Source organism: Octopus sinensis, linkage group LG17, assembly GCF_006345805.1.
Source record: "Octopus sinensis linkage group LG17, ASM634580v1, whole genome shotgun sequence".
NCBI lineage: Eukaryota > Metazoa > Mollusca > Cephalopoda > Octopoda > Octopodidae > Octopus > Octopus sinensis.
Window position 1 is genome coordinate 45,146,020 of NC_043013.1, and position 12,312 is coordinate 45,158,331.

The 12,312-nt window shown below is 32.6% G+C and overlaps 1 protein-coding gene across 1 annotated transcript in view; it reads left to right on the top strand.

Moving 5' to 3' along the window:
* Window positions 1–3,462, top strand: part of LOC115220940 — a 50,317-nt gene extending 46,855 nt beyond the window's left edge. The window contains exon 7 of the mRNA XM_029791148.2: window positions 18–3,462. Within this exon, the coding sequence (XP_029647008.1) occupies window positions 18–1,463 (1,446 nt within the window). The 3' untranslated portion in view covers window positions 1,464–3,462. The remainder of the gene's footprint in view (window positions 1–17) is intronic.
* The last annotated feature ends 8,850 nt before the right edge of the window (window positions 3,463–12,312 follow it).

Genomic DNA, 12,312 nt, shown 5'->3' on the forward strand with positions numbered 1-12,312 from the left:
TTGTTTTTTTCTTGCAGGAACAAAAGCATCGAGTAAGTCGCCTGGAAACGGAAGTTATTAATACAAAGTCTGCTTATGCAGAGGCGTTGAGAAATCTTGAATCCATCAGTGATGAAATACATGAGCGGAGGCTTGAGAAAAGTAAACATCTTCAACTAGGTGTTCGTGGTTCCGGAGTTGGGTCTGAGACCCCATCTCCACCTCCTGGTCAAGAGAAAGGGTCTGAAATCGGAGATGGTACCGTGGTTACTCATATTAGCACGTGTACTTACAGTTCGAATATACTAACCACACCCACAACTTACCAACAAAGTGCTAGCAAGGAACCGGTCACATTCTCCATAACTACCACTTCTGCTACTGTTGAACAAGATTCTGGTGTTAGTCAACTGAAAGATGACTGTGATGAATCTGAAGGATCATTTGTAGCCCCATCTGTGATTTTCAGCTCTCCAGAGCAGGCTCGGCGTTTGAGTTATCGGCAAGCTATTGAAACCAACAGCTATGTATCTCCAAATATCACATCAGAAAGTATTAGCCCCTCTGACTTTGAAGAGGATTATGATGCTCCAAGTTTAGAAGAGGAGTATATTTCATTACCAAGTTACAAATCAAAGGTTAAGAATTCTAATAATTTTAACTTTGTTTCCGAAAATCAGTTTTGTCAGCAATCAGTTTTTAGCCCTGACAGCCACAACCCAAACAGCACGCCTCTTTTGAAGAGCAATGAACCGCAAGCCTCTTTACCGACTGAAAAGAGAGCCACACTTAAGACGTTGGGCAAAAGTAAAACTGAACCAGGCCCAAATTTACAAAGAGTTAATTCAGAAATGTCGGAATGTTCTCCTTCAGTCATACGTAGATCAAAATTGAAAGGCATCATTTTACGTGTAGATGCTGAAATGGACCCATATATGCAAGGCTTTCAACAACGTAAAATATCTAACGTCCCCTCCGTTAAAAACATAAATGAGGGAACAAAAAATGAATCTCAGCCGAAGAATACAAAGATTTTAAACTCAAACAGTGAGACAGCATCACCAAGGAAAATGGGAACTGTCAATAAACCACATATTACACCAACGAAATACGTGAGAGGTTCCGAAGGGAGTCCTGTACTTAAAATTCCTTCTCCTGCTTCCGATATTATGGATGATTCAGACACAGAAAGTCTTGCCAGTATTGGTCAGATGCTTGACGATGAGCAAGTGGAATTGCTTACTTTGGACTTCTCCGATGACACTTTCATTAATGCTGCTGACTCTGTAAAAAGTGACCGATTTCAGAAAACGGACTGGCATCGAATGAGCCTACCTCCAAAGTTGAGTCACTTAGAATATTATTTGCAGAGCAAGTCTCTTGACTTGACAACAACACCAACGGGTAGAACAGACATTGGACTGGAAAATCTTGAGCTGTATGAGAACTCTGTACCAGAACCTCAGCAGGTTCCTACATCTTGACTTTAGAAAAGATAGATCTTGTTGAATTCCAATTGAATATAGATTTCTGAGGCAATAGATTTTATTAGTTTGGTGCTCACTGTTAGATAATTTTGGCAAAAGTTCCAAAATGACTTACTGCTCTTTCTTGTCAAATTAATCTGCTGTTGGTGCTGCTCCTCTTAATTAAGCCTCTCTTTAATTTATTAATGGCAGTTTAAAAAAACTGCATCTTTGGTTTGAATCTGTTTTGGCCTAATAACTTTCTCTACCTCTTCATTTTCTTCCCATTATTTCCATGAGTTTATTTTAATCTCCTTTCATTACCTGTGAAGGATATCATTTCTGTTGCTGATGACATTTTTCGTTTTTGCTCTGGGCTTTTTCTTCTTCTTTTTCTTTACTTCATATAGATTTATTAATGACATCATTTAAAAACAAAATTGTGACGAATTTAAGAGTGATTCCTACCTTAAAGAAATCCCTACCTGTTTCTCCAATTTTAATTTTTCTTCATTATTATTCAATCAACTACAGTAGTATACTTAAGGTGAAGAGTTGCAGCTTTTATCTTCATTTTTTTCATTAACAGTAACTTCCATTATCTTCCTTAGATTTTCAAATGCTTGCCTTCAAAACTTCAAATTTTCGAAAAATATTTAAATGGTGCCAAAATGTCTGCTCCTAACTGCATTTTTCTTTCCTCTAGCTCTGTTCTTTATATTATTTTGAAATTATATCAATAGAATAAGTTAGTAAGCAGCTTGAATTTGCCATTGTATTTCAGTCTCTTTACTGAGACTAACTATTTCCTACTCCAGCAGATTTTACCTAAATTTACTATTGTTGTCAGAACTGCAGAGTCTCAGAATATTCTTCTCCTCCTCCTTCCCAATTGAATTATTTATGTAAGATATTGAACATTTTTTGAAACCTTTTTTTTTTTTTTTTTTTTGTAATTCATTTGATCTCAAAAGAATCTTCCCCTTGTTAACTATCCTTTTTGGTTTCCTTCTTTCCAACTCTCTTGCTGTAATAGTACGACTACATCCGATGCAATCCCTTTACTATTTTAGCAACAACAGTTGTCGATAGTTACATGACGAGATTCCGTATTAGTGATATTTGTATAAAGTTTGTTTCATTTTTTTGACTGTTTCTCCAAAATTATTTTAAACCCTCATCACAATACTCTGGATTCCAGTTCAAGTATATCCATTTGGAATTGTTATCTTTTGCTAACATCAAAAATCTGATTTAGCAACCATGTTATGCATATCTATACATATATTTTTCTATTTATATAGTAAATAACTTACTTTTTCACTTTGTAAATTTCCTTCTTGTTAACCTCAGTCACAGTCCAGGAGTACATTGTTTTTCGCTTTTTTTAAATAATTTTTGTTCTTTTTTTTTTTAATTCTTTAAATCCAGGTAACTGAAAAATATCAAAAGAATGTATATTATTTGCATTTTCTGTAAGCAGAATACTTAAGATTAGCTGGCAAGTAAAACTATGTTGAGATATGAATTTATATATATAACAAAATAAAATATGAAAGTGGACATTTTTTTTGATATTATTTATTTTCCATTACACTTGTTTCAATTGCCAATGGGAATTAAAAGTATTGACATGTTAGATAGACATGTAAGGAACTTCTTATTTGAAAATCTTCAATGTCTGTCTACCATGTAAAACTATAATTCCTTTTAGCAAACGAAGCATGTGTAACGAAGAATAAATAACACCAAAAAAATTGTCCACTTTCCTGTTTTATTATACGACAACTCTGCAAATAATATTTCCATAAATTCTCAATTTTAATGTATTTCGACTGACATACAGCAGCAACTGTGACCACATATTGCATTGTAATAAGGGAATAAGCAGAAGCGTTTCAAGAGGAAACAGCTGGGATTTACCCTGGTTGGCGTTAGGAAGGGCATCCAGCTGTAGAAACTCTGCCAGATCAAGATAGGAGCCTGGTGCAGCCATCTGGTTTGCTAGCCCTCAGTCAAAATCGTCCAACCCATGCTAACATGGAAAGCGGACGTTAAACGATGATATATATAAATATACATACATACATTATATATATATATATATATATATATATATATATATATAATGTACATTTGAGCAAACACATAAGAATCATAGGATTCCTTACACGCTAGAGAGGACAGTTCAATTCCAAACCACTATTAGGGATAAAATTTCGAAAGGAATGAAATATAAAAACATTTACCATCTAACTCCTGGACCAATGGTTTCAGACTTTTTTTAGCAAATAAAATAATTTGCTAGGCAAAGCCTTCTTCAGCAGGTACACCTTAGATTAAATATATATATATATACATGAGGCAATCCAGTATATGCCCCGTGCTTATACATTCTAATTTTTAAAATCTACCACGCATTGGCCTAGGAGTTAGATGGTAAATGTTTTTAGTTTTCATTCTTTTTGAAATTTTATCCCTGATTAGTGGTTTGGAATTTAACTGTCCTTTCTAGCATGTAAGCAATTCTATGATGGATACCTCTTGTGTGTGTAAATGTACACTGTATTTATATGAATAATACATAGTCTATTGACTAAATTTTTACACGCTAGGCCACTGGTAATGGAAATTTCAAATATTTCTGATTACCCTTTGACTCTATTAATTATATATATATAAAAATAAATATATATACATATATATAACTTATGATTGGAACTCTTGGCGACTCTTGTCTATCAAATCTACCTATCCTATGGTTGATTTACCGATTTAAATGACTGGTTTTAGATAACTAACCCTTATTTCTAAACTATATATATATATATATATATATATATTCTACATCTGAAAGCTAATGTTTAATACAGTATCAAGTAGCATTTTTTTCTTAGTTTCTGTTAGTAGCATTGAGTCTGGATTTGTATTTTCCAGAGTATAACTTTATTCCAGAATTTGTGGTATTTAATTTATTTAGACATTTGCAGAATTCATTGATTCAATTAATTGAAGAAGAAAAAAAAAGTTGCTCTTGTTTAAAGTAACTTTTTTACAGTGATTGTTCCCTTCCTTGCAACATCACGTTGCCGAACAAGCCTCTCATGATGTCCTTGACAAGGGCTATGTGACTATGTTTGTCAATGACGAGTTCCTTGACAGGTGCTATGTACTTGTCTTGGAATTTTTTATGGGAGAATACAAATGTTTTCCTGTTCTCTTTGAGTTTTTTTTTTCTTTTTACAATGCATCATTTCCTTGGTTAAATAGAACTGGGTTTACTTCACCTGTTTGGTTGTAGTAGACTCTGGTTGTAAATATCTAGAAGAAATACTGCTAAGTATTTTCTCCCAATGCTTTATCAATTCTTCCAATCCACTGCCCTAGACTGGTATTTTATTTTATTGACCCTGGAAGGATGAAAAGCAAAGCTGACTTGAGAAGGATTTAAACTCAAAGCAAAAGATCCAGAGCAAACACTACAAGGTATTTTATCCAGTGTTCTAACAATTCTGCCAATTAACAGTGATTCTAAACTGAGCAAGTTGTACAGTTTAATTTGCAATTTTACCCAAACAATCAATCATAAAAACTTCTGCTTAGTTCAACAACCTATTTATGAGTGAGTTACCTACAGAACCTATGCAGTGGACTGGTCTTCTGTTTGGAATCTTCTCACACACACCTTAGCTGAAATTAAGATAACTTTTGCAACACCGAGTTGTATAGTCTCCTTGTACTACATTAAGACAGTTGTCAAATTGCCCTTGCAACCTGATGCTTTATAAACTGTTTATCAGGAATGATCATGTATTTTGGTTATGTACCATTTTTTCCCCCTTTTTTCATGATATGCTAACTCAAATGGAAAATTGAGTGAACTTTTGTTTCTTGAATGTCTCTTTCTGTGTTGTCTTGATTTATTTTTTTTACTCATGTATTATTCTACAAATTATGTAAAATACCTAACTGTATTTCCTGTGCTTCAGTTGCTACAGTTTACATTTTAAATTGAATTTTTGAATTTTTGAACTCAGTTTTTATTACTTAAAATTTCAATGATTTCATTAATTCTCCCCCCCCCTACTCATATTTTCACTATTTATTCATAACATATTCACATTTTGTATGGGTAGTAGATTGTTATAATTGCTAGTGTTGTACAAAATACTTTACAGTATATTCACATGTATTCCATTTTACTTTCTGAGCCGGAATCCCAGGCTCACTTCACTTGTCATTCTTCCAGGGTTGATAAAATAAGGTCCAGTTAAATAATAGTGATGTCAATTTAATCAGCTGTTCCTTCCTCCACTAAAGATGATGGCCTTATGCCAAAGACAAAAATAACTACATTAGCATTTCTGTTGTAGGGTGTCTTTAGTTGTTGATAAAATTTTTATTTTTGTATAAACATTAGGGTACACAGACTACTGAATTCCTTACAATAGTATTTTTGGGGGGTTTTCTGTCATGAATGATAAATTCTTCAGTTTGCAGAGCTTGATATTAAATATTTCCTTTCTATATAACAGAAATGATTCCCGATATGTAATAGTTATGTTTAATATAGTGCAGTGATATTAAATAATGTGTTTAACATAAGGGCAACAGTATCCAATTATTATTTTAATTAAATAATTAAGTAACCTCTAGCTGCACCAGTAGTCATTTTGTATGTGTGTATTATTATTATTGTAATTATTATTAAGGTAGTGAACTGGCAGAATTGTTAGCACACCAGACAAAATGCTGCTGTCTTCACTTTCTGAGTTCAAATTCCGCTGGGGTCAACTTTGCCTTTCATCCTTTCAGGGTCGATAAAATAAGTACCAGTTACACACTGGGGTCAATGTAATGAACTAGTACCCTCCTACAAAATTTCAGGCTTTGTGCCTTTAGCAGAAAGGATTATTATTATTATTATTATATTATTATTATTAAGGGGGTGAGCTGGCAGAATCGTTAGCACGCCAGGTGAAATGCTTAGCAGTATTTTGTTTGTCTTCAGATTCTGAGTTCAAATGCCACTGGGGTCAACTTTGCTTTTCTCCCTTTTGGGGTCGATAAAATAAGTACCAGTTGAGCACTGGGGTTGATGTAATTGACTGCCCCCCACCCCCAATTTCAGGCCTTATGCCTATAGTAGAAAGGATTATTATTATTATTTGTGATACTGCATAGTTATAAGTTTTCATTAAGAAACCAGCTAATGTTGCTAATTATTGACATTGCTTCAAAGTTCTTAGAGACCAAACTGGATGAGGGCATTTAGTTTTTTTTATTTAACATGATTACAGATGTGGATGATTAAAGGCTTATTAAGCTTCACCCCCCATCCCCCCAACACCTGCCAATAATAACCATGACATTGCAAAATATCTGAATTCATCATACTTGTAAATAGGTAGTTGTATGTATGAATGAATAAACAAAGGAAGATTGTGGTGTAGTAAATGGTGCTAGGTTCCTTCTTTTTATCCTTTACATAATGTTGACAATAATTCTTTTATTATTTTCCTTTTTAAATGTCTAAAATATTGTGAAACGGCAGTGGTAATATTCACGCACATACAAACAGCATTTTGATGCCATTTAGTAATTATTTCAAGTAATCAAAATATATATATATACATATATACGTAATCCTTGGCTGGAATTTCTAGCTGTTTCATTAAAATTAATAATTTTCTATTTTACACCTATATATATATATTTCAGTCATTTTATTCTGAAATGACTTGGTAGATTGCAAAATAATCATTTCCCAGAATAGAAAAACTTAATTCTCTAGTCAAACAGTTATGTCTCATGATCTGAAGTTGATGCATTTGTATGTAGGTCGGTCGGTCCGTCAGTCGGTAGAGTAAAATAGTATTTTATCAAAGCTGAAAATATTTCATAAACTGTTACTCAGAGTTTCATGTAACCGACCATCGTAACAATCTGATGATCGCTTGCATGGGACTTTGAGTAACAGTTAATGAATTTTTTCAGCTTCAATAAAATACTATATATATATATATACAAATAAATGAAAGAATGGAGTTGAACGACGAATTAACAAAATTCCTTTATTTTATTTTCGACATATGTTTCGAAGGCTGCATATTCCTAATTTGTATTTAAAAAAACACACAAATTTCCACACGATAGCACGTGATCTCTGCCCTAGGCATGTAGCTTCAACCGTGTTTTTCTGACGTGAATTTGCTACCCAGGTATCGGTTAACCGAATTATCCATAATAAGATAATTCATTCAACTACTCAATTATATATATATATATATATATATATATATATATATATATATATATATAATCATTAGCTTGTTTCAAAAAAGGGAAGGGCCATCATCATAAGTTTTCTCTGCCTCTCCTAAACTGAGGGACTGGGAAAACTAGGTGAGATTAATGTGGTTCATGCCCAGTTTGAATTCTTGCATATTTTCTGTTAATTAAATACAATCCTCGTTTCAATGATAGTGGCTGGTTTTGATGTATTGAAATAATATGGAACACAAATTGGTTTTCTTAAATTGTTGTGGCATTTGGAATAACTGAACATGTTTATTCAAGAGGCTTGTCATGCTCTTTGTATCGCAGCAACGAAGATGTTGCCGTGGGAAGAATACTTGCTTAGCAGCTTTCATACATATATTGTTTCAGTTCAAATATTTCAAGGAGAAACTTGAACAATTTTTTTTTAAATAAAGAAAAATACATTAAAATTATAAAATCTTGCTATTTAAGAAATGGCTTTAAATGAAACGATAAAATGATTATGCCTCATTTGTGCAGGGAAATATTTAGGCCTCTATTCTTACATGAAGTAAATCATTGTTAAAGAAATCCTAGGGATTATTATAAGCCTAAAAGTGGCAGACTAACAGAAATGTTAGATTACAAAAAAAAAAAAAAAAATGCTTTGCAGTATTTGTTTGAACTCTTTTGAGTTCAGATCCCACTGAGGTCAACTTTGCCTTTGCATCCTTTTGGGGTCTATGAAATAAAATACCAGTCAAGTACTGTGGTTCAGTGGTATTGACTAACTCCTTCCTCTCAGAATTGTTGGCCTTGTGCCTAAATTAGAAATATGAGAATCATTAGAGCATTGCAAAAAAAAAAAAAAAAGAAAAGAATGCCTTGTGGTTTTTGGTCAGGTTCTTTATGTTCTGAGTTCAAATCCTGCTGAGGTTAACAAACTTTGCTTTTTATCCTTCTGGGGTAGTCAATAAAATAAAGAAGGGCAGAAACGGTAGTGTCAGATAGAATACATTAAGATGCCTAGTTACATCTGTGTAGTGAATTCAGATGTTGGTCAAGTCGAAAGGATAAGTAGATATCAATTGAGTTGATGTAACTGACCCCCCCCCCCAATATTTGTGGCATCTTAGTACCAACTTAATAAAAAAAAAAATCAGCTTATGGGCTTCACAAAACTATATCTTCATAATTTATTAATTATTAAATTATTAGGCACAGAAAATGTCTGTTAAGTCTATTTGCTATTGAGAAATTGTGAAAAATATGCTGACTTCCTACTTACTAGTTCTGGGATTGATAGCAATGTTCAAGGTCTGGTTGTGATGGTGGACAAGTATTTTGTTGGTTTTTTTTTTGGTTTTTTAAAAAATTTTATCATGAACTGTAAATAAAAACTTCCTACCTGCACATAGAAGTATAGAATATATACATACATATATATACAACTTGTTTAGCCATTGTGTGATGGAGATGACAGTGTCCCTTACAGGCAGTATATGCAGACAAGTGTGTGCTTAGGACAGGAATTGAACCCCAGAAACTAGTACCAGAATAATTTACAGACTGAATATACATTGTACTCTAAAAGACAATTTATGGGTTAAAAAAACCAGACAGCAAAATTAGGTTTATGTTGTGAAAGAAATGAAAAGATTTTGGGGTTTTGAATAGTTTGTTCTTTGTCTGGTTAGAGAAGACAGTCCCTTCTTTGCCATTTATTTATTGATCTTGATAAAGGACAAATTGTGCAAAATATCAATCTCTCTTCTTTTCCTTCACTGTGTTATACATTAACTTTGTATTGTTGTTTGCTCAGGTTTTTTTTTTGTGTTTGTTTCGGCTACTAAATTTCCTTTTGGACACACAGACACACACATATGTGCATTCACTCGTAAACATATTCACATTCACCATGCTGACACAGATCAAGCCTGGATTACACAGATACTGGTATTTCTTACATTGTAATCCTGCTGGTCAAAATATCGGGTTTTAAAGAATTTTTTTAACCTCGGTCAATGGCTGGGGTATAAAACTTTTTGTTAAGCTGCTGTTTTTACTGATGTAACGATAACTGTTGGCACTTGAACTGATCCCCACCCTCTCCATGACGTTATAGTTTTGTCTCATCACAGAAATTTTAAAAAATATTAAAATTGTATATAAAGAAAAGGAAAGAAAAAAAATTCTTTTCTCTTCGCATCACAGTTTATTAATGACATAAACTTTCTATTTATCCATTTGGTGCAGTTTGATGTTTCTTAGTTTAAACTGTTACCTTCAGCACTGCTTGACGAAATTGCAGGAGGTGCGCGTGTGTGTGTGCATGTGTGAATGCATGTGGAATGGGTAGGTAGAAATAAAACGTAAAAGTTAATTTAATTCTTGAAGTTTGACAGTTTTGATTCCTTTTAGTTTTAGAATGCCACTGCAGTGGAAGAGTCGAGCTTCTATTAAGAATAGAAATTCTAGTGGCCACTTACTTGTTGGGTAAATTTTATCAAATCTTTCTCTGAACTAATAATTCCGTAATTGTTGTCCATTTTAAACTGAGACTATTTTACTTCAGTGCCTAATTACCCTCTGATATATCAGTAAAAAAAAAAACTCTTACTAAATATGTCAACTTCTAAATGGGATACGATTGCATATTTCTTTTTAGTGTTGCTGAGAGGTGATCAAACTGGTTTTTGTTGGAGATTTTCTTATTTAAAATCTAATCGCAGGCAGAAAAAGTTATCCACGGGGTAGGGAGAAATCGAGGTAAATTTATGTGGATAGACTCTTGTCTTGTGATTTTTATGTATGACAAAAGCTTGATGATTTCCGAGTGATGTGGAGTATCAATCACAAGGAGGAAATTCAAATGACAGTTTTTGTTTGTTTGTGGGTTTTTCTTTTGTATTTTTGTTTGTTTTTTAATTTAATTTCTTAATCAATTACATGGATATTACTTTTTAAACATTTTGAAAAATTCGGTTTGAAATTCAAACTTAACATTCCTGTTCTGGGCTACCGACTTTGAGATGATGTAGCCGTGTGAGTGTTTACAAGAGACACACAGTAATAGTTCTTCAGAAATGTCCGCATTAAAAGTGGACATTTTTTAAAACTAGGTATTACAAATTACTGTTTATCTTTTGAAACTAACATTTTTTTTTCCTTCCCCAACCTTTTTGCCAAATAGTATTTAAAATTCTTTTATTATCCGACTTAGAAATGTTTTCTCTTAAATTTTTAAAAATGTGATGAGAACTTATCTCATTTCCACTATTTATTTATGTTTACAAGTTATCAATATATTTTTGTTCTTGCAAGAGAACCAGTCTCGATGATGCTGGAGCCAAATTTGGTAAAGTCTTGCATGCCTGGGTTTTTTTTTTGTTTGTTTTTTTAAATTATTACTATGTAAAATTTACTGAATCGCTTTGAAAATTAGAAAACGAGAGTAAATATTTGCATTGTAAATACTTATTTATAAATTTTTTGTTTTCTTAATTTGCTGTCAATTTTAAATTATTTCTTCTAAGCACAGTGTATTGACAAATTCCTTTTTATTTCTTTCCATCCCCATACCTTTGGCAGCATCAACCCCCCTTGCTCATTCACAAATCCAATGGGAGAAGTGTTTAATTTTATTTTGTTTTCCAACTTCTAAAAGATGCTGCCGTAACCAATTCTTCAACTAATTACAACCCCAAATTTTTTTTTTTTTTTTTACATCATATTCACACATATATATATATATATACACACACACACACGTGTGATAGTAAATAAAATGGTAAACACTTGTCATGCAAATTAGTAACGCCACTTCTCTAAAGTTACAAGGTTAGATGTGTATATAAACAGAATGTCTGCTCATTTCTCTGGGACTGCCAAGTGATGTCGACACCTAATGGAACCCCAATAAGGGTCAATAATTGGTTAAGCTTCATCATTTTTTTTGTTCGTTCTACAGAGGAATCAGTAAAACTGACATGATTGTATGTCTATTGCGTGTGTATATATGTGTGTTTGTATGTGTTTATACATGTGTATGTATGTGTGTTTATATGTGTGTATGTATGTGTTTATGTATATGACATAGTGGATATGTATGTCATTATGTGTGTGTGTGTGTTAATTTTATACATAATGTTGGTTCTTAATATTCCCAAGAATATTAAAATTTCTTTCATTTGCTCCCTGTTTCTTTATAACAATACATTGGTGCTGAATTTATGGAGTTAACAGTTTGCTTCACTTAATTTCATTTTTTTTTTTCCCCACTTTATTAATTAATTTAAACAATTTTTCATTGATTTGAATTTGAATTTGAAATTTATTATTAATTTCCCAGTCCCCATTTGAATGTTACTGCAACACCTAATTGTAAATTAATTTCCTGTATATATATGTCTGAACCAGTAACAAAATCTTTCCACTCTACTGACCACAGATTAGGACATTTCCTAAGCTTACTTTGAAGATTCAGAAATATCTTTTTTATCCTAAGTGATAAGATCACTTGTTTAATATCTTATTCTGAAATTAAATTGATTTTTCTGAATTTGCTATCTGATTTTGTGTTGTTTTCGTCTAAGAACATTGTTGT